Genomic DNA, 24442 nt, shown 5'->3' on the forward strand with positions numbered 1-24442 from the left:
TGGATAGTTGATATATGGCTGCTAAATTTTTTTTCCTTTAAAAGTCTTCATTGTTTCATTTACATGCATGCATAGGTGGATATATGTACATATGTATGCAAATACATATATTTGACAGGTATATATAGTACATTTGAGAGGTACTGTGATATAATAAATAGTGCTAGAAAACCTCCTTGAACTCAAGATGACATGGGATTATATCCTATGGCCCACCACTATCTCCACCCACAACAAAGTCTTCTCTCTAAAATAAACATTCCCATTTTCTTCAGTATATTCTCATATGTCATAAACTTGAGACCCTTCACTATCCTAGATGTTCTTCAGGTTTTCAAAGCCCTCTCTAAAATGTGCTACCTAATAATGAACACAGTAGTTCAGATGTGGCCTGACCAGGGCTTTGTGAAGGTAGGCAAGTTATTTAGCCTCTCCATGTCCCCAAACAACTCTCTTAGACTCCTTTTATAATTACATACCAATTGCCTGTTTGTTAGTATAGAGTATTTCCACATCAGTAGTGTTACACATTACTGTATATATTCTATCTCTCTGTCTCTTGTCTTTCTTTGTGTGTCTCTCTGCATCTTTGCCTTGGTATGTATCTCTTTGTTTCCATATCTCTGCCTCTATTTCTCTCTATCTCTCTGTCTTTGTCTCTGTCTCTATTTTTCTGTCTCTGTCTCTCTGATTTTCCATATCTGTTTCTCCTCCCCTTCCTCTCTCTCTCTCTTTCTCTTTTTGTCTCTCTCTCTCTTTCTGTCTCTCTCTCTCTCATACACACACACACACACACATACATACAAGTTATATTATGTGCAAAAGCCAAAATCTGGCTCCTTCTACCTTAACTTTGGGTCAACCTACAAAACCTACTGTTGTCCCAACTTTATGGCTTGGAGGATTTTTTTTTCACTTCCCATTCCTTGGTACGAATGAGCACCAATTCATATGTTTCAGTTAGCCTGCTGTGTTGGGGGACTGAACACTAACAAGTTGTTCAGTTGATGAAGGCAACTGTATGCCACTGGTCTAGGAAGCGTGAAAGGTGGTCACTCAACCATTAGGTTCTTACTAGAGTGGGCTCTACAAAGACCACAGTGTCTCTGGTCCATCTAATGGACTCTCTGTGTTCCCTCTTCAGTGGGCTTCTGCAGTCTCTGCTGTCTCTAGCCTCTGGCTCAGCGGGTCTTTCTGTTCTCTTTTTATCAGGTGTGTTACAGTGCTCTATATTTTCAGGTGAAATATTACCATGTTCCTTCGGCAAGAGCAGTGGACTTTATCCAAGTATTGCCAGAGGTCTTTCTTCTTTGATTCCCTGCAGGGCCTCACCTCTGAAGTTTGTTGCATCCAGGAAGGAGGTAGAGAGAGATCTAGCCTATGCTGTGTGGCATATTAGGTATTTCGAAGAGGGATCCCACCTTTCTTGATGGTGACAAGCCTAGTTATATTTCCCAAATTCCTGATGAGGTCTAATGCAGATGAGTGGCGGGGAACAAAGATACACAGGCAGTGTGAGTCCCTGGGCAAATTCATTGTCTTCACTAACTTCAGTTGAGCCCATTAGCCTGAAACCCCTTCCAAGGTATAAAATGCTTTCTTTATATCTTAAAGAGCTTCTCCTGTTCATTTCAGTGTCTCTCCTTTGCCCTTTATGACCTTCAACTTCAGTAAGGTCTAAACAGGGCACAGATGATGTAGTGGATAGAGCACTAGCCTGGAGTCAGGAAGACCTGAATTCAAATCCAGGCTCAAGCATTTACTAGCTCTGTGACCCTGGACAAGTCACTTAACTCTGTTTGCATCAGTTTCCTCATCTGTAAAAAGAACTGGAGGAGGACATGGCAAACTACTCCAGTATCATTGTCAAGAAAAACCCAAATGTCATAAAGAGTCAGACATGACTGAAAGGGCTGAACAACATCAATAAAAAGGGCACACACTCACCTATGTAAAATTCAGAAAGAAACAGGAAGACATAATGGATAAAAACCTGTCTTAGAAAAACTTGTGCTCAAAATCTTTACATATACTGGTGGTTTCTCAGTGACCCCAGGAAATTCTCTAAGATTACAATTTGTAGGGAAACTAGCATTCTGCACCTTTACTGGAAGCTGCACTATACCATGAGGTTCAGGAAGGAAAAAAAAATAGCAAAATATACAGTATTTCAAATTTTGATGTTGTTCAATCGTTTCAATCATATTCTACTCTCCATGACCCCATTTGGAGTTTTCTTGGCAAAGATACTGGAGTGATTTGCCATTTCCTCCTCCAGCTTATTTTACAGATGAAGAAACTGAGGCAAATAGAGTTAAGTGACTTGCCCAGGGTCACACAGCTAGGAAGTGTCTGAGGCCTGATTTCAATTCAGGTCTTCTTGACTTTAATCCCAGCACTCTATCCACTGCACCAAGAATCATAAGATCTTAAAATTCATTCAAGTTGGAAGAGACCTTGGAGTTCATTTCATCTTTTCATTACAATGATATGCTTCTGAACCCAACACCTTGCTCTGCAGTTGACAGTGTTCTTAAATTCTGACATCTTGTGCCATTTCCAAGGTGAAAGTTGGGCTCCGGCAGATGACTAATTTTTCAGGCTACGCATATCTGTCCATAGCTTAGTGTATAGAGTGGTGTTTAGCACTCCTGTGACCACTGAAGTAGCAGCGAGACACAAAACTGCATGGACTCATGTGCTTATATGTTCCTCTAAAGAAAAATAATGGGTATATGTATTATATTTTTCTTTCTTTTGTCCCATGTAGGAAACTAAATTGTTGTAGCTGCTCTTATGATTTAAAAGAGAGTGAGAATGTTTGGATCCATGTATATTTATATAGTTTCTATTGAGAGGATTGACTCATATCCAATCTTGTTATATAATTTCACAGAGGATATATACAAAGAGATGTAGCTTCCATTTACTTTGCCGCAACTGATGTCATTTTCATATTTTATTTCAGCCATTTCCAAGAGAGCTGGAGTTTATAAATAGGTTCTATTGCCATCTCTCATACTTCTGAATTAAGGGAGAATCATGGTGAAGAGTTTTTATGAACCTAACAGATCTGTATTATTAGCTCATAAATTCACCCATTTTATATTGATAATATAAATTTGAATCAAAGCTATATTGAAAGACTTGTCTTTCTGAAGCAGAAAAAGTTACCATGAGAGAACACTTACAAAACAGAAATCACTGATGAATTTTAGTAGATCATATTGGTTCATTCTAAAAACTAATGAAGTCTGCAAATATGGAGAATGATGCCTTCCCTGTAGTGATCAGGAGTGGCTGGTAGGAATTAAATTTGATTGCCAGAAAAGAGGGCTCTTGCAATGAAACTAAATGAAGTTTGTTTGGAGTAAATCACTGTAAGTTAAGCTAAATTTAGTAGATAATGCAATCATGTCTCTAAAATGCGTTCTTTTCAAAATATACCTGTGAGGCATCCATGGGGGAAATCAACAGAAAAAAATGTTTAAGCAACATCTTTAAAAGCAGATCTGGTTATATTTACAAATTCCTTTGTTTAGCATTTAAGACTTTCCAACTTGGCTCCAACCTACCTTTACAGTCTTATATTGCTCCCCTTCACATATTTAGTGGTCTAGTCATAGTGGCTTTCTTGTTCTTTCTCATATGTAATGTTCCATCTCTCTTCTTTGAGCCTGAGCATGGGCTTTTCCTACTACATAAAATATACTTTTTCCTTACCTCCCTTTCTAAGAATCCCTAGTGTCCTTCAAAGATCAGCTTAAATGTCATCTCCTATACAAAATCTTTCCTAAACCTCTAGCTACAAATGCTTTCCCCTCACTAAAAAATCTTTTATCTATGAATTTATCTTGTGTCTTATTTTTATATTCTTATATATGCATGGCAGCCAGGTGGAGCAGTGGTTAGAGTATCGGGCCTGGAGTCAGGAAGACTCATCTTCCTGAGTTCAAATCTGGCCTCAGACACTTGCTAGCTGTGTGACCCTGGGCAAGTCATTAACCTTCAGTTAAGTCTCAGTTTCCTCATCTGTAAAATGAGCTGGAGAAGGAAATGGCAAACCACTCCAGTATCTTTGTCAAGAAAACCCCAAATGGGGTCATAGAGAATTGGACATAACCGAAAAATGACTGAACAACTGAAATATATGCATGTGTTTTAGCTCCCAGTAGAATATAAGCTCCTTGAGGGAAGGAGCTATTTTTTCTATTTTTGTATTCCAAGTGCCTCGCATAGTGCCTAGCCCCTAATAAATATGTAATAAATACTAGTTGATTGCTTTACATTTGTATTTCCTGATTTTACTTTTATATTTGCTGAGGGGATGTAAAGGCATAAACATTTATTAAGCACCTACTTTGTGCCAGACACTGTATTAAGCATTTTACAAATATTCTTTCGTTTGGCCTTCACAACAACCCTGTGAGGTAGGTGCTATTACGATCCCCATTTATAGCTGAGGAAAATTAGGCAGACAGAGGTTAAGTGAGCTGCCCAAATCACTTACTGCTAAGTTTCTGAGGCCAGATTTGAACTGGGGTCTTCCTGACTCCAAGCTCAGTTCTTTGTCTGTTGTGGGACCAGTTGCCTCCTGAATTGAATAAATCTCAGATCCAGAGCCTAAAAAACTCTAGGAAATCCTTCTTGTCCTAAGAAAGGGCACAAGGGGCTCCCTGAAGTCTTCCAACCTGACACGAATCCTCTAGTCTTCTTTCCTCCAAGATGAACTTCAAGGAAGCATCCCAGTGAGAACTAAGCACCTCCAGTCAGGAAAGCTTGCCTAGAAGCTATGTCTTGTGAGCTTAAAATTTATTCTAATATTGCCACCTCTACCAAAGAGTAAAGTATATGACAAGTTATTCAACATAATTCATGAACATCTCCAGTCTTCAGTGCAACGCAGTACAGTGCAGTTCAATTCTATTCCCTTCCACATGCATGTAATTAATGCTAACTTTGGGGGAAAAGTGCCCTGCTCAGTGCTGATTCAAGCAGAAGCAGGATGAACACTTGTCAATCAAAAATTTACTGAGTGCCTACTCTGTGCCATGCACAGTGTTAGGTTCTGGGGATACAGGATCCCAGGCTTTGTGCTCTATCCACTGGGCCACCTAGCTGCCGATTATGTATACGTAATCATATGTATGCTACAAGAGATGATGATAATATTTCACATTTATATAACACTTTAACATTTATAGAAGTGCTCTACTTAAAGTATGTCATTTGATGTTCACCACAATTCTATGAGGCAGATACTGTTGTTATCCCCATTTTAAAGAGGTCTGAGCAGGGACTTGTACTCTATCAAGTAAACCAAGCTCTCTGTCTAAACCATGCTGAAGAATAGGAAGGGCTGAAATAGAATAGAAGGAGGATAAGCAAGGAAAGTTCACCTGTTGCTGGGAGATGACCAGAAAACTTAGGTCAAGAGTTCATATGGATTTTGTAGAATTGTTACAGATGGAAAACTTCCTGGTTATGAAAGACGCCTCTTAGGGCATCTAACTATTGCTGGGTCTACCTAAATTTTCTGCCACAACGATAGAAGATCATACCTATTATTTGCAACACAAAGTACTAGACAATGGGTCCATCTACATTTACCTCAGTTGGTTGGAAAGTAATCTGCAGAAAGGAACTTTATTCGGGCTATCACTATTATCTCTCATCACTTTAAAACAGATTGTCAAGTTGAAAAGATGGTAAATATTCATTAAAAGACTTTAAAACATAAACATTATTTAATTTGATATAAGATTATCATGAAATCATGAAGATAAAATAAAGTTATGATAAAACAAATACTTTTAAAACTTATACTTTGACTCTTAAAGTTTTTTTTTAATTTTTAATTTTTTTATTCTCTAATATACAGATTTTTTTTCTTTTTTGTTGAGGCAATAGGGGTTAAATGACTTGCCCAGGGTCACACAGCCAGTAAGTAGTAAGTGTCAAAGTCCAAATTTGAACTCAGGCCTTCCTGACTCCAAGACCAGAGCTCTATCCACTATGCCACCTAGCTCCCCCTCTAATAAACAGACTTAAGAAAAAAAAACAATATTTAATGTGACATAATAATTAATGAGAATGATGCTCTGAAGCAGATTAGGAAAAGTGGATAAGACAACACATTTTTCATTACCCAGTGTGTGAAAATGGAAAATATTCAATAACAAGAGTATATTCTGTTGTGGGTAGAGCACCAGCCCTGAAGTCAGGAGGACCTGAGTTCAAATCCAACCTCAGACCAAACGCTTGACACTAAGTAGCTGTGTGACTCTGGGCAAGTCACTTAAATCCCAATTGCCTAAAAAAAAAAAAAGAATATATTCTATTGTATTAAAAATCAGGTAATGTCTCAAATTGCCTTCAATGTTTCTATTTAGATTTAGATGGTAGCTTACAAGATAAACAAAAACATTCCAAATGTTGCTTTGTATTAATCTACTCTTTATGCATTTTTTTAGCACAAAACTTATTCTTATCAGATAATGAACTATTAAGCTGAATCAAAGTAATTTTGCTGTTGAATCCCTGCCACTAGGGAAATGGCTAGAGGGAAAGACCTGCTACATTCCATCTGTTAAGGGCAACTAAGTCTAAAGTAAAAGAACCTTATAGAGAAAATAAAATTTATTCTGAGACCTACCTGAGAGAGCAAACAAAAGATCAGGTTGAACTTGGAATCAAGAAGACCCAAGTTCAAATCTAGCTTTAGATATTTACTATGTGTGTGATCCTGGGCAAGTCACTTGCCCTTTGTTCAATTTTCAATTCAATAAACATTTATTAAGTACCAGGTACTGTGGTAGGCGCAGAGGATACAAATAAAGGGACAAATAAAGTCCTGCCCTCAAGGAGATTACCAGCAAATAGGCAAAGACGCCTAGGAGAGGGCATTTTTTTTCTGTACACCTCATGAAGAAACACCTAGACCACAAAGCAAAGCAACTAGTAATTTCTCTCTTGCCACTGAAGCTGCTGAAGTCAGCCAGTTCCTTTGTTCAAAAGTTATAATGGTTAAAGAAAATTTATCCTGCAGAAGAGCTTACTGCTCTCCAAGATTTCTGGCTAAACACTTCATCTTCCTCAACCATTTCTCATATGACATAATTTATTGAACATGCACAATCTAAAGCATCATGCTTTGGATGTGCTCCAGTTTGTCAATGTCCCTTTTAAATGTGATATCTTGAACGGGCACAATACTATAAATACTATCTAATCATTGCAAAGCATAGTTGCACTATTCTCTTCATCTAGAAATTTTCTATTAATGCAGCAGTACACCACCTTCAGGTACTTTTTAGTTTGTTTCCAATTCAAATCCATGTTCAAAAGAGGAGTATTTGCTACCATTGAAAATATTCAGAACACTGTGATGCAAATTTTGAAAGAAACTCTGAAGAATTATGTGCCAAAATATATATAAAGGATGGGAGCATCATACAGCCTTCCAGGGTAAATAGTTTTAGGCTTTTAATGTCATGGTATAGTTGGAAGAGTAGGTAGCTCAGTGGATAGAGTAAGGGCCTGGAATCAGGAAGACTCATCTTCCTGAGTTCAAATCTGGCCTCAGGCACTTGCTAGCTGTGTGATCCCAAGCAAGCTACTTTTTTATTTGCTTCAGTTTCTTCATCTGTAAAATGAACTGGAGAAGAAAATGACAAACCAGTCCAGTATCTTTGCCAAGAAAACCCCAAATGGGGTCACAAAGAGTTGAACACAACTGAAAGGACTGAACAACAATAGTTGGAAGAGGGCTGAATTTCAATTCAGACCTAGGTTCAAATTCAGTTTCCACCACTCACCAGTGGTTTTGTTATTGGCTTGTAATTTAACTTCTCAAAAACTCAATTTCCTCTTCTGTAAAGGAGGAATAATAAAAGTAGTCCTTCCATATTCATAGAGTTGTTGTACCATTAGCTGCTGTGTTAGTTTGAGTTATTTGCATGTATCAGTTCCAGTATGCTTGTTAAGATACATCTCAATACTGTGGATATACTATCATATGCACTGTTTCACAAACATTCATATGCATGTAGAAAACAGTTTTTAAAATAAAACAACTAGAGGATCTAGTCTTTTAATTCCTGACTTCTTGTGATCTTGATATTTTATTACTTCTCCTTCAAATAATTAGTTTGAGTAATGATAACTATAGCTCAATAGCTTAAACATAGAATGCATAGGGTTTTTTTGTTAATAACTCATATCCAAACTGATCATTTCACTTTTTCCCCCGCTGTTTTTAATTAAACACTGAAATTACATTTCTTGCTCTGAACTGAATTCGAGATGGTAATATAACAAGATCTTTCCCCTCTCCCTTCACTACCCAGGATACCGACCTAATGACATTTAACATCTCAGTGCACCGATCTTGGTGGCGAGAGCACGGACCAGGCTGTGTACGGAGAGTGCTACCACCTTCGGCTCACGGAATGATGGATGACTACACTTATGTCTCGGTGACAGGCTGTGTGATTGACTTTCAGTACCTGGAGGTCATCCACAGTGCCATCCAAATACTGCTTTCTGTAAGTTTTCCTTTTTCCTGACTTTTCCTTTCTGTATAAGACATTCTGCTCCTCATCCTCTCTTACGCATAGGTAACACTACAGAAGAAAATATGGAGAACATTTTGTTTTTCATGTCAAGGGAAATAGAAGCAATTATGATATATGTAGGTATACTTAGTGACAGAGTATGTCATTTTCTTTGAACCCCTGGGCACCCAGACATTTTGCTTTAGGGATTTCTTGCAGTCATTACTAACTACACGCTATTTAATGTAATAATGCTCTTGATCCTCCAGAAGACACATATCGTCCATTAGCAGTTTCAAACTATTCTGCTAATGGATTCTTAACTTGTGTTCCAGGGAATGAAGAGGGCTGGAAACCCTTAGCCTCCTGAATTTATAGGTGGGACTGTTTTCACTTGGCAGAAAATGGTTTGCTCAAGCTAATAAGCATCACTTTGTAAAAACTCACAGAACTACTTTTTCACCTCTCTAGAGTATTTTTCTCTTTGTTTTTGTTTTTATAGGGTATTAATTATGGTAGTACATAGCAATGTTGGGCTCGGATGATTATTCACCAAACTAAGAGAAATAGGTATTTCAAAAGGGGAAATGGGAAATGGATTGCATTGCGCCTTTGGGGGCAGTCAGGTTCAATTTCTGCCTACTACTCTGTTTCTCCTGAACCACCCCAGGTGAATCTGGAGTCTCATATTTATGGTTCAAAGTTCATTCAAGAAATCGCACGTATTTAAGAATGAGCTGCGAATGTGACCAATAGGACAATGACCTAGACTCTATGTCTACTTATCCTGAAATCGTTCTGACCATACCTTTCAGGGAAATCAGTTCATCTAAATACATACAAAAACTTATGACTGCCAAAATGAAAAAGAGCTTTCAAAACCAAAGGACATACCTATAAGAACATTCCTCAAGTGACTACCAGCACCAACCCCTGCTTATACCCCCACCCTACCTGTTCAATTGTAACATTGCTTATTTGATAGCTAACCTAAATACTGTTTCATTTCAATCCATAAAATATTGGCAAGACTGACCTGATATGACTTAACTGCTGATAATATTGAAATATAATGCTAATTTATAGACCTGCATTTTTATCTGCTAACAACTTTCACTTGAAACTGAATTATGGAAAATTAAGTTAAAGAAAAAACAAAAATGATGACAAAGATTCAGCCTTATTCCAATTGTATTTATCATTAAAAATTTTTAAATATAGGCAGTACTTGACTAACTGTAAGATTACCACTGAATTATTAAAAAAAATAAAATAAAGGTATACTTTAAAAAGATTATTTTTAAAACTTCTATTTTGGATTTTTAAAGCTTTTTTTTTTTAAAACAGGAATTTCCTATTTCATAGACTTAAGAAAAACATCAACATATATATTGTGACACAATAATTAACTAAATATGTTTCTCACTAAATAATAAAGATGATCCATAAAGTTGTCTTAAAGCACGAAAACTAATTATTTTCAGAATTGGACCATGAGCTCATTTCCAAGATATGGCAGAACTTGTCAAAAACAGTTTTTCTTATTAAGTAATCTATGTATATAGAATAATTAAAGAAATTCCAAATGATCATTTAGTCATAAAGGAAAAAAACTGTAAAGCATGCACAAATAATTTTTTAAAATTATACTTTGAGTTTGGCATTACAGCTTCGAGGAGGTCTTAATTCCCTTTAATGAGGTCATAAAATTCAGAGCATGAATACTTTAACTTATGCCATATGTGAAGTTCTACTTTCAAAATGTCAGCTATTATTCCAGTGTGAGTCATGTGAATGAAGAAAAATAACCAGTGGTTTCCAGTTTGCCATCAATAATACTTAGACACACTAACAGCTCCGACAAAATGAAATTGCTTTATATTTTATCCCCTATTTAATGCTGAATAACTATATGTTTATTCAAATGTAGGGGCCCCTCTGGACCACCCTTCCAAGTCTCACTCAAGGCTTGGGTCCTCTGGGGTTATAACTATGCCAAGAATTCTGTGGGTTTATACTCCTAAATATACTTCACGAGTCCCCATAGATTCATTTCCCTTCCATAGTCAAAGGGCACATTTAGCTCAAAATAAAAGTAATTATTGAGATTGTATCATAAAAACAGTAGCTATAATATACTCTTTCCCCCTTCTCCCAATAAACCTAGACTGTATTCTGTATTCTTCCAGAAACACACATAATGTTATTTGGAAGAATGAGTGCACAGGAACACTAGTACGGAGGCACAGATATGGAGAACACATGTGACCAAGGCAATTCACACTTCTATCACTACAGGGACCCAATGTATTTTCTCCTTGGATTCTCACAGTGCTCTCTGGGGATGTAGAATATCTGCTGGGCAGGTTGTTTGCCTCCAACTACACATAAAAAAACTCTACAAACTCAACATAAAGCTAATAATTGATCTTACTACCAACTAGAGCCACAAATGGAATCTTGCCAGGGGCAAATACCACATGCTACACTTGGGACAAGCAACATAAATTAAGAAAACAAGCAAACAAGCTTGCCTGCCCTGCCTCAAAGTTAGTCAGAATAGTTCATGGAACTGTATCAATATGTGGAGAAACAGCCTAAGAGAACAGATGAATGATAGAGAAAGAGAGAAATAAGAGAAATTGGAGACAACTTTCGTTGTTTTTTTTTTTTTTGTAAAGCCTCTTGGAGAGAATCTAGGAGACAAAATCCTGAAAATAATTTGCTGCCAAACAGCCCAGAGAATAATATAATTCAACTTCAAGTCTGAAAAAAAAAAGAAGTGATTTATATATTTCTCAAAATGAGAGCCAGAGGAATTGATAGAGTTTACTTATTAGAGATAACTTAAGTAGAGCATTTGAAATTTTAAAACTTTTTTTTAGGGAAAAAAATATGGAAGTCAGTGGGAGCATAGATTTCTCAGGGATTAGTAGCGAAAAGATACAAACTTGGGGCAGCTAGGTGGCACAGTGGATAGAGCACTGGCCCTGAAGTCAGGAGGACCTGAGTTCAAATCCAGAGATTGGTGTGGAGATGCTTGACTCCCATATTCACAAGTATGAGATTAAACTTTACCTATTATGAATATGTATCACTCATTCATCCTCTCTATTCATTGTCTTTTAGTCTTCTTTTAATGGAGTGTATGATAATGTTGGAATGTATTACTTTGAAACTTGGTAGATATATTTGTGAAGTGAAGGCACAATTTCCCTTAAAAACTTGTTCAATTTATCCAGTAACTTCTAAGGGTAAAAACATTTATGGAGTAATTTGTAGTGGATTCTAATAGTTCTTTCTAGAATGACTCTTTGATATTAAATGCATTTTTCTAGTATCTAGCATAAATGGAATGTTCCCTTTTTTGGTATTTATAGTAAATCATCATGCCAGTTTGTGGAATAATAGGAAGGTAACCAGCTGTTTTATAATGGAACAAAATTTATTGGTACAAAAATTATTTCCACAGACTAACTCCAATTCAAATGACTGGTAAGGTGAAGGTGTATATTTGATAAGGAACTGAGGTACTGAAGGAAAAACATGGCCTAAGGGAGAAATGCTAATAAAAGTGGGGGTGTTGCTGCCTAAAATCCTTGCCTTTAAAAATTTCTTTTCATCTTCTTGTAGCAAGTAGTTATGCTCATGTATAATTCTGACTGTAGTGTTCTGCCTTCAGGATATAAGTAGTTGCTTTCTAATTTCACTGGTAGAATGTATCTATAAGATCATTTTTTCAATATTTTATGAATAATCATTCAATCAATAATCATTTATAAAGTGCCTACCATGTGCCAGGCAATGTGTTAGGTGCCATGGTTAGAGAGACAACAATGAGACAGTCCTTGCTTCTACTGGAGAGATAACACATATATACATATATAGGAATACACAAAATTGTTGTTCGTCCTTCATTTTCAAAGAGGACCAATGACATCACAGGTGATGTCTTGACTTGCACGTGAATTAGATTTAAGTGAGGTAGAGTTGTGCGAAGTTGTCAGCTTCACTCTCTCTTCCTGAGTCACAGAAGTCTAGTTGCAGGACAAAAGTGAAGACAACTGGAGATGGCCTAGGATGCAGTGGATGACCTTGGTCTTCGATACCTGACCAAGCTCTAAGCACTCCACAGAACCTGCTTCAGCCACATTCATGAAGGATATATACAATGTATGCAAGATAAATGCAGGATAAATACAAGGTATATCATAGACTCAAAACTAGAAGGAACTTTAGAGGTGATTTAATCAAAATTCTTACCCTATGAAGGAATCAACTCTATCTCATCACTGATTGAGAGCTTCTAGAGACAGTGAAACCCCTTGTTTTACCAGGGGTCCTCTTTTGGTTTTTGACAGCATTAATGGCTAGATAGTTCTTACTTGTATTGAACCAGATCTCCTCTCCCTGCACTTTCTACCTATGGTGCAAGTTCTGCTCAATAGATCAGGTAAATCTATTTCTTCCCAAAAGACTGCCCTTCAGCTATTTGAAGACAGTAACTCTTCAAGCAAACATGAATCTTGGCCATAGTATACTTCATTATCCTCACCCCTAGCATGTCCTTGTTTGAATAGTTCTAGTGGTATTCGCGTGGCCCACTTTGTAAAGTGTGAGCTGCTTTGCCAACACTTTCTTAAGTCTAGCAATCAACAAAATAATAAATCAAACCCCAACGTGTAGTTTACAGAGTTCTAGGGTGTAAATGGTCGCACTGAACATTTAATAGGCTCTTGAGCCAGCTGATTGAGCTGGCTCCAAAATACCCCCAGATTCCTTTTCTCTGGTTCATATACAGGGTTGAGTTTCCTGGGTAAATGGTTCCTAGATATAGGCAACTCCCTAGCTGCTCCCCTGAATAGAACTCTATGCTAATATCAAACTCTGAGTTCAACTCATCTCCTCCTAGCTGTTTAGACAGCAACAATCAGTCCACTTGCACCCTGCCCTTTGCTCATTCTTCTCAACCACCATCACCAGCAGTACCATTCTGCCATAGCCAGCATATAACACTATTATAGCTATTTACATTTGCTGATGCAGATGTTCAAAAAATGTCATAACACATGGAGTAATGCAAGAGAGTGTCTAAGAATTCTGCTTACATTCTAGCTACCTGAAAGTCCTTGTAAGTATTCTTGAACAATCAATATTATCTAGATACAGTATTATTTAGCTCACTCTTTCTGGCCCAATGCTATAAGTACAAAGATCCAAGGAGTACAGAATTAATATGGAGATAATAATTGCTTCTTTAGGAGACTAGTTAATGAGAGAACATATCTGCTACATCACATTGATAGCAAAAGGAGTTCTATTGAAAATTAGAAGACCTGTTTTCAAATCCTGTTGTTTCCCCATATTACCCGTGACCTTGGCCAAGTCATTTAACTTCTTTGACCTAATTTTCTCATATGTGAAATTAGAGGGTTAAACTAAGATCCTTTGCAATTCTAGAGTGTATACCTTTTTGTCACAATCTTAGATCTGTGAGGTACCTTTGAGAACATGTAGTTCAATGTGTACCCTCTCACTTTCTCATTCCTGGATGACAATCAATGGGTAGAACTTAGAAACCATCTTTATTTTGTTCCATCTCAGGTGCAAAGGTCAAAGCTGTAGCTAACTATGGCCTCAAAGAATATCCAAGTTATTTCTGACACTGAATCCAATTACAGTACTGATGTGAATGAGGAGAAAGGAAAAGCAGAGACCATAAAGTCTTCCAGCTGTAAAATGTGCTTTCCCTGTTGCTTCTCTATCTTTCCATGGTCTGAAGATTTTCTTTACCAGTCTAGTCATAGACTTACTTACTCAGCTTTCTTTAGTAAAGGAAATTCATAATCCCCAATGAAATGTACCCAGATACATTGCTAAGCCCTACACTATGAATATATTTCAAATTATTTTCATCCTGGGTGTTCCTACCTTCATAACCTTTGCTTATATCTATTACCTTTTCTCCATTCATGCAACCACCACCATAGTTCAGGACTTTATCCCCTCTTGCTAGTACTATTGCAATGGTCTTCCAACTGTTCTCCCTTTCTCAAGTCTCTCCCTACTCTAGTCCATTCTCCACTCAAGTGATAGGGTGATTTTTCTAAAATGTAGGTATGATCATGGCACTCTCCTGATCACTAGGTTCCAGTGGCTTCCTATTACCTCTAGAACCAAATAGAAAGCCTCTCAGTACCAGGACCCTTCCTACCTTTTCAGTCTTCTTAACACTTACTCTACTCTGTGCACTCTAGAGTCCTGTGACACTGGCTTACTTGATGTTCTTCACACATGGCACTCCTCATTGCATGTCATTGCCTTTGGTGGTCATTTTCCATCTCTATCCCCTCACCTCTGCCTCTCAGTTTCCCTGGTTTCCTTTCAGACTTAGCTCAGGGAAGCAAAGCCAAGATGGTGGAGAAAAGCCATGAAGTTTTCTGAGCTCACTCTAGTTTCCCTCAGGAAAAAAAACTGTTAAATCAAGCCTCTAAACAGGTTCTGGAGTGACAGATCCAACATAAAAAATGGAGTGAGATATTTTTCTAGCTTAATGTAACTTAGAAAGGCTTCAGGAAAGGTCTATCTCACTTGGGTAAAAAGGGGAGTGTAGCCCAGTGCAGATGGTATGTGGGTAAGCCATAGGAAGGCTCTTAGCAACAGCACAGATCAGCAGCCAAGGTCCCTTGGTCCTGGCTCAACAGTTCAGGGGTACAGCAGGTCATATTTGAGACCTCCAGCCCCAGAGCAGAAGGCACAACAGGCACGACTAGGCCAGGCCACACCAGTGCAGTGGGCAAGCTGCCAGCAAAGAAAACCAGTGACCAGATCCCTGGCCCCCAACTCAAGAAGCTTGGGACAGTGACCCCTGTACCCCAGGAGCAGAGCTCAACTTTAAAAGTCACAAAATAGATTTAAAAATTAGCACACACACACACACACACACAAACAGAAAAAAAGTTCTGACCATAGAAAACTACTGTGGTGACAGGGAAGATCAAAACATAAATCCAGAAAAGGACAACAATTTCAAAATGCCTACATATAAAGCCTCAAAGGGGAAGATGAATTGGTCTTAAACCCAAAAAGCCTTCTTAGGGGAGCTCAAATAGGATTTTAAAAATCAAATAGGAGAGACAGGAGAAAATTGGGAAAAGAAATGAGAGTTATGCAAGAAAGAATAGATAGCTTGGAAAAGGAAGAACAAAAATTGACTGAAGAAAAGAATTCCTTGGGGCAGCTAGGTGGTGCAGTGGATAGCGCACCAGCCCTGGATTTAGGAGGACCTGAGTTCAAATACAGCCTCAGACCAAACACTTGACACTTACTAACTGTGTGACCCTGCACAAGTCACTTAACCCCATTGCCTAGCCAAAAAAGAAAAAAAGAAAAGAAAAGAAAAAAAGAATTCCTTTAAAAATGCAAATAGCCAAATGGAAAAAAAATAAATCCATTGAGGAAAACAACTCCTTAAAAAGTAGAATTGTCCAAATGGAAAAGGAGGTACAAAAGATAACTGAAGGAAATAATTCCTGAGAAATTAGAATTGGACAAGTGGAAGCTAATAACTCTAGGAGACATCTAGAATCAGTCAAACAAAATCAAAAGAACAAAAAAAAGAAGAAAATGTAAAATATCTCATTGGAAAAACAACTGATGCAAAAGATAGATCCAGGAGAGAAAATTTAAGAATTATTGGACTACCTGAAAGTCATGTTCAAAAAATCAGCCTGGACAGCATCTTTGAAGAAATTATCAAGGAAAACTGCCTTAATATCCTAGAACCAGAGGGTAAAACAGTCATTAAAAAATCCACCCATCTCCTCCTGAAAGAGATCCCAAAATGAAAACTCCAAGGAATAATTTATCCAAATTCCAGAATTAACAGTCCAAGAAGAAAATATTGCAAGGAGTCAGAAAAAAATAATTCAAACATCAAAGAACCATAATCAGGATTACGTAGGATTTAGCAGCTTCTACATTAAAAGATTGGGGGGTTTGGAATACGATATTCTGTAAGACAAAGGAGCTTGGATTACAACCAAGAAACAACTAGCCAGCAAAACTGAGTATAATCTTTCAGGGGGAAAGATGTACATTCAATGAAACAGGGACTTTCAAACGTTCCTATTGAAAAGACCAGAGCTGAACAGAAAATTTGAGCTTCAAATTTGATCAGGAAAGAGAAATATAAAAAGATAAACAGGAAAGAAAAAAACAAACATGTTATTCAATAAGGTTAAATTGTTTACATCCCTACATGGGAACATGATACTTGTAACTCTTGCGAACTGTATCTCTACCAGGGCAGTTAGAAGTAGTATACATAGACAGAGGTTGTGTGTATAAATTGACTTTGATGTGATGATATAAAAAAAAACAAAAGGATGAAAAAAGGATTGTACTGGGAGAAGAAGAAAGGGGGAAGAAGAATAGGATAAAATATATCACATGAAGAGAGGTATGAAAGAACTATTACAGTGGAGGGAAAGAAGAGAGGGGGTGAGTATTGTTTGAACCTTACTCTCATTGGATTTGGCTCACAGAGGGAATAACATATATGTTGAGTTGGGAATAGAAATGTATCTGACCCTATAGGAAAGGAAAAGGGAAAAGGGGGAAGAAATAGGAGGGGGGCACTGTTAGAAGGGAGGGCAGATTGAGGGAAGTGGTGGTCAGAAGCAAAACACTAGTGAGGAAGGACAGGGTGAAAGGAAAGAAAAAGTATAAATGGGGAAAAACAGGATGAAGGAGGAAACACAGTTACTAATCATAACTGTGAATGTTAATGGGTGAAATCTCTCATAAAACAGAAGAAGATAGCAGAGTGGATTAAAAATCATAATCCTACAATATGTTGTTTACAACAAACACATTTGAAGCACAGGGACACACACATAATAATGATAAAAGGCTGGAGTAGGATATATCATAGTTCAGCTGAAGTAAAAAAACAAACAAACAAAAAAAGCAATGGTAGCAATCCTGATCTCAGACAAAGCAAAAATAGATCTAATTAAAAGAGATAAGGAAGGAATCTACATCTTGTTAAAAGGTACCATAGACAATGAAGTAATGTAAGTGCTAAACATATATGTGCCAAGTGGTATAGCATCCAAATTGTTAGAGGAGAATTTAAGTGGATAAAAGGAAGAAATAGACAGCAAACCTATACTAGTGGTGGACTTCAACCTCCCCCTCTCAGAACTATATAAATTTAACCACAAAATAAACAAGAAAAAAGTTGAGGAGGTAAATAGAATTTTAGAAAAGTTAGATATGATAGACCTCTGGAGAAAATTGAATGGGGACAGAAAGGAATATACCTTTTTCTCAGTGGTACATGGCATCTACACAAAAATTGTTCATGTATCAGGGCATAAAAATCTCGCAATCAAATGCAAAAGGCGGAAATATGAAATGCACCCTTTCAGATCATGATGCAATCAAAATTATGTGTAATAAAGGGACATGGGAAGATAGATTAAAAATTAATTGGAAAATAATTTAATCCTAAAGAATGAGTGGGTCAAACAACAAATCATAGAAACAATCAATAATTTCATCAAAGAGAATGACAATAATGAGCAACACAATAAAATTTATGGGATGCAACTAAAGCACTTCTTAGGGGAAGTTTTATATCTCTAAATGATTACATGAATAAAATAGAGAAAAAGGAAATCAATGAAATTGGGCATGCAACTAAAAAAAACTAGAAAAAAAACAAATTAAAAGTCCCCAATTAAATACCAAATTAGAAATTCTGGAAATCAAAGGAGAGAGTAATAAAATTGAAAGTAAGAAAACTATTGAACTAATAAATAAAACTAAGAGCTGGTTTTATGAAAAAAAATACCCTTTGGCTAATTTGATTTAAAATAAGAAAGAAGAAAACCAAACTACCAGTATCAAAAATGATAAGGGTGAATTCACCACCAATGATGAGGAAATTAAAGCAATAATGAGGAGTTACTTTGCCCAATTATATGCTAATAAATCAGACAACCTAAGTGAAATGGATGAATATTTACAAAAAATATAAATTGCCCAGATTAATAGAAGAGGAAATAAAATATTCAAAGAACCCCATTTTTTAGAAAAAGAAATTGAACAAGCCATCAATGAACTCCCTAAGAAAAAAATCTCCAGGGCCCAATGGTTTTACAAGTGAATTCCGCCAAACATTTAAAGAACAATTAATTCTATTACCACATAAACTGGGAAAATAGGTGAAGAAGGTGTCCTGCTAAATTCCCTTTATGCCACAAATATGGTGCTGAATCCTATAACAGGAAGAGCCAAAACAGAGAGAGAAAATTATAAACCAATTTCCCTAACAAATATTGATGCATAAATTTCCAATAAAATATTACCAAGAGATTACAGCAATTTATCATACGGTGGGATTTATACCAGAAATGTAGGACTGGTTCAATATCAGGAAAACTATCAGCATAGCTGACCATATCAATATCAAAAATAGCAGAAATCATATCATTATCTCAGTAGGTGCAGAAAAAGCTTTTAGCAATATATAGCACCCATTCCTATTAAAAACACTAGAGAGATAGGAATAAATGGAGTTTTTCTTAAAATGATATCTAAATAAAACCATCAGCAAGCATTCTTTGAAATGAGGATGAGTTAGAAGCTTTCACAATAAGATCAGGGATGAAACAAACATGCCCATTATAACCACTGTTATTCAACATTGTACTAGAAATGTTAGTTTTAGCAATAAGAGAAGAAAAAGAAATTGAAAGGATTAGAATAGGCAATGAGGAAACAAAACTATCACTCTTTACAGATAATATGATGGTATATTTAGAGAATCCTGGAGAATCAACTAAAAAGCTACTTGAAATAATTAACAACTTAAGCAAATTTGCAGGATATAAAATAAACCCACATAAATCATCATCATTTCTAAAAATTGCCAACAAAGCCCAGCAGCAAGAAATAGAAAGAAAAATTCCATTAAAAATTACTATACACAATATAAAATATTTGGGGGTCTACCTGCCAAAACAAATCCAGGAACTACATGATCACAATTACAAAATGCTTTTCACACAAAGAAAGTGAGATCTAAACAATTGGAAAATTATCAATTGCCCATGGGTAGGCCGAGCTAATATAATAAAAAATGACAATTATGCCTAAATTAATTTACTTATTTAGTGACATGTCAATCAAACTACCAAAAATTTATTTTATAGAGCTAGAAAAAATAATAACAAAATTCATCTGGAAGAACAAAAGGTCAAGAATATCATTGGAATTAATGAAAAAAAATGCAAAGGAAGGTGGCTTAGGTGTACCAGATCGAAAACTATATTATAAAGTGACAATCTTCAAAACTTTGGTATTAGCTAAGAAATAGATTGGTGGACCAGAGGAATAGAATAGGTACAAAAGACAGTAGTAAATTACTATAGTAATCTACTGTTTGATAAACCCAAAGACTCTAGCTTTTGGGAAAAGAACTCACTGTTTGATAAAAAAAAAAAACTGCTGGGAAAACTGGGAAATAGTATGGCAGAAACTAGGCATGGACCAATATCTCACATGGTACACCAAGATAAGGTCAAAATGGGTCCATGATTCATAGGTTCCCAAAATGGGCAATAACACCCTATGGTGGGTGATGGAATGATCCAGAGGGATAGCAGTAGCCACAGGTGTAATTGGGGGGCATTGAATAAAAATAAGGGGATGGAGGAAACATAAGGAAATAAGAGAAGATAAAATTTTGAAAAATCACTCATACATGTTTCATATGTTCTGTAACAGAGTTAAAGCCATAGTTATTATGTTATTTTCCAAATAAACACACAAAATGCAAGTTATAACCAATCAGTGGTCAAGTCCACTGACAGGTCTTAACAAACAAGTGTTGGCAGGTGAGCGTGTCATGCATTAGTGGGAAGTCCAGCATGCATCAGCAGGAATATGTGCATGTAATGACTTGTCTACAATATGATATTATATGGTTACATTAAGTAATATCATGTCATCAAAATTTCAATGCAGAAAGAAACAAATTTACAATAAAATATCAAATTTAAGATATATTTTAAAAAATTATACTGTTTTGAAATAACATGAATTAAAAAAAACCACTAACGGGTTAAAGAAAGTAGATTTCCGGGGGGGTGCTGAGTAATTTTTTTTTAAGAAGACATTAGGCCAAATTAGTTTGGGAACCTCTGATTTGGACATAAAGGGTGATATCATAAGCAAGTTAAGAGAGCAAGGAATAGTTTACCTGTCAGATCTAAGGAGAAGAGAAGAATTTATGACCAAACAAGAGACAGAAAATATTATGAAATGCAAAATGGGTAATTTTGATTACATTAAATTAAAAAGGTTTTGCACAAACAAAACATCCAAGATTAGAAGGAAAGCAGAAAGTTGGGAAATACAGCCAATGTTTTACAGCCAATGTTTCAGAAAAAGGCATCATTTCTAAATATAAAAAGAACTGAGTCAAATTTATAAGAATATAAGTCCTTCTCCAATTGGTCAAAGGATATGAACAGGCAGTTTTCAGATGAAGAAATTAAAGCTATCTATAGTCATATGTAAAAAAATGCTCTAAATCACAATTGATTAGAGAAATGAAAATTAAAACAACTCTGAGATACCATCTCCCACTCATCAGATTGGCTAATATGACAGAAAAGGAAAATGATGGATGTTGGAGAAAATGTGGAAAAACTGGAACATTAATGCATTGTCAGTGGAGTTGTGAATTGATCCAACCATTCTGGAGAGCAATTTGGAACTATGGCCAAAGGGCAATCAAATTATGCATACCCTTTGATCAATCAATACCACCATTAGTTCTGTATCCCAGAGATCATAAAAAAAAGGAAAAGGACCCACATGTACAAAAATATTTATAGCGTAAAACATCAGTTTGATAGAGAAAAAAGGAATTGAGTGATTTAAGTCAGATACTTCTGTCAGTTAATCTGCACTCCAACTGCTCAGAAAACTTTGTCTTATAACTTTCCAATTTATTATCAGTTAATATTATGGAATACAGTTATGAGGAATTCTGTTTTATCCCACTAGTAGATTGAAAACTTTTTGAAAATATCTATGGTGTCTGTTATAAATTTTCCATTTGTCTGTATGCCTAGCATAGTGCTCTGCAAACTGCCAGATTAATACACACAGCAGGGAGTTAAAAAATGTTCATTGTTATTAGTCTTTTTTATGCAAGCCACATTCTGGGATCAGTAAATTACATAGTAGGCAAGGAATATTTCCCTCTTTGAATTTGCAACATCATATGCTTGGGGCATAATGGGTAAAAGTGCTAGGTGTGAAGTCATGGAGACATGAATTCCAGTCTAGCCTTTACTAGCAGTGTAATCCTGGGCAAGTTACAGCTGTCTCAGCCTCAGTTTTCTCATCTATAAAATGGGAATGATAATGGCACCTATTTCACAGAGTTATTGTGAGTATTACAGAAACAGTTCTTTGAAACCCTTAAAGCACTATATAAATGATAATTGTATTAGTAGTAGTAGTAGTAGTAGTAGTAGTAGTAGTAGTAGTCAGCATAAGTAAAGGTGTCACAGGTGGCACAGTGTTTAAAGTGCAGGATTTCAAGTAAGGAAAACCTGAAGTGAACCTGAGTTTGAATCCTGCTACAGATACTCCCTAGTTGAGAAATCACAGGCAAGTTACTTACTGGCTCTGTGCCTCCGTTCCTTCATCTGTAAAATGGGGATAATAATGGCACCTACTGCAAAGAATTGTTGTGAGGATCAAATTAATTAATATATATATAACTTTGAAAGTTTTTAAGTGCTCTGTAAATGTTATCCATTATTATCATTATAAGTTCAAGTGTTCATTACACAGGATATTATTAAATCAATAGAAATTTATAGCAGGAAAAAAAAGTACATAAACTTGTGGGACTAGTAGATATATCAAACTAAAGGTGAACTTGAAAAGTCAATTTTAACCCATTTTTACAACTCTTTTCCATATAATTACATCCTCCTGATCTGCCTTATTTCTAATAGGTAATGAGTCACATTCTCCATAGCTTCTTAGGTTCCTGCCATGGAGAAAACTGAACAATGTCTAGAGCTGGGTATCATATCTTTCTTCTATCCTTGGAAATCCAGCTGTCTGCCACATTTATCATTGGGCTCTGCCCTTCATACCAGATACATTCAATTGAAAGACAATTTAAAACTAAATAGAGCAAGGGTGAAATGCAACATTAGACTGCAGTATATCCTGTGGATTCTTTATTCTCAAAAGGCTTTTTGGATATCTGTTCCATCTGGTTGGCGCAACTTATACAAAGACAGAAGCAGATAACATTATTGCTAATTTAATAGCATGGCTTCACATGGTACAGGGATGTCAAATCAAAAGATAAATGAACTTTAAGCTCCAGAAATGAGTCCCAGTTGTTATCACAAACAACTTAAAATATATAGTTAAACTTTGTCTTTTTAAACTTGGTACCGTTCCTTTTTTTTCTTGGCTTAACCCTTGGAATTGAAAAGAAAAGCTTCAAGTTCCCAATGAAGTTTTATTTATATAATAAAGCAAGTATAGCTTCCATTTAATACTGATTATAGTTACAATTTTGTAGTTTTATTTTTCCTCTGGACCTTTAATTTCACCTATGTAGAGAGCTGTGACTGAAGACACTCCTACTTTATGAGATTTACAAAGATTCTCCCATTTATAGTCTTAGAGAGTTGCCTAGGATACTACAAAGTTAAATGACTTGCCCATGGTCACACTGTCAGCATTAGATGCCAGCATTAACAACAAGTCAGAGGTACTTCTTGAACCCAGGGCTTCCAGATTCCAAGGCCAGTTTTCCATTCACTATACTTCATTGCCTCTCATATTTATGTCAGCCTAAAAAGTTTGAAAGTTAAAAAAAAAACCAGTAATGCAGTAATTCACTAGTCACTGAGGCCTTAAATGTTTAAAATTAGCCTTGACCAAAACTCCCAACCACTATTTTGCCCACCAAAAAAATTGAAGATTCCACCATTTTCAACCCAGCCAAATAACTTGAGCTGTCGTTCATAAGCTTTATCTCCTTTCTCTATTGTTAGGGACTGGCTGACTGATAAGTCATAACAAAGCAATCCCTCTCCTCAATAATAACTTTTTAAATTGAATAGATAACTATATGGAACACCCAGTTCTCCTCCTCCCCCTTACCTTAGCTATCTCAGGTTCTAGTTACTTTGTGGTTCAGAATCTTCTCCAAACCATAGTTCATGAATATTCACTAATCTGATTACTTTTGCGAGTCTGCCAATTGACATACTTCATCTACAAAACTCCCATCCTCATCCCCCATTGCCCTTATTGGTGAGTACATCACATGGCCCACTATATTTGGTCCAGCTCCAGCCATATTTCATTTTGCTCACTAGCTGCTTTTTTGTCTGTTCTTGAGACAAGTGCATGTCTTCTGCTCTTCCCCAAATTCATTCCAGATCTAGAGTTTTTTAGATTAATCAATATACCAATTAACACTTATTAAGCAACTACTATGGGTCAGGTACTGTGCTAAGTGCAAGTAATATAAAAAGAGGCAAAAGGTGGTCCCTGCACTCAAGGACCTTATAATCTAATGGGAGAGACAAGATTAGACAAATAAATACAAATAAATTCAAAGCAAGTTATATACAGGATGAATAGGAAATAATTAAAAGAGGGAAATGATGAGAATTAAGAGGGTTGGGGAAGGCTTCCAGTAAAAGTTAGGATTTTAGTTGGGACTTAAAAGAAGCACAAGAGGTCAATAGTCAGAGAGGAGGAGGGAGAGCATTCCCAGCATTGAGGAATTCCTAGAGCCAAGAGATGGAGTGTTTTATTTGTGG

At 36.3% G+C, this 24442-nt stretch overlaps 1 protein-coding gene across 1 annotated transcript in view; it reads left to right on the forward strand.

Moving 5' to 3' along the window:
• The window catches only part of LOC114054009 (sodium/potassium-transporting ATPase subunit beta-1-interacting protein 3), a 777776-nt gene that overhangs the window by 586141 nt on the left and 167193 nt on the right, over window positions 1–24442 (forward strand). The window contains exon 4 of the mRNA XM_027877099.1: window positions 8349–8546. Coding sequence (XP_027732900.1) covers window positions 8349–8546 — 198 coding nt within the window. The remainder of the gene's footprint in view (window positions 1–8348; window positions 8547–24442) is intronic.

Source organism: Vombatus ursinus, unplaced genomic scaffold (assembly GCF_900497805.2).
Source record: "Vombatus ursinus unplaced genomic scaffold, bare-nosed wombat genome assembly UNPS02014812.1, whole genome shotgun sequence".
NCBI lineage: Eukaryota > Metazoa > Chordata > Mammalia > Diprotodontia > Vombatidae > Vombatus > Vombatus ursinus.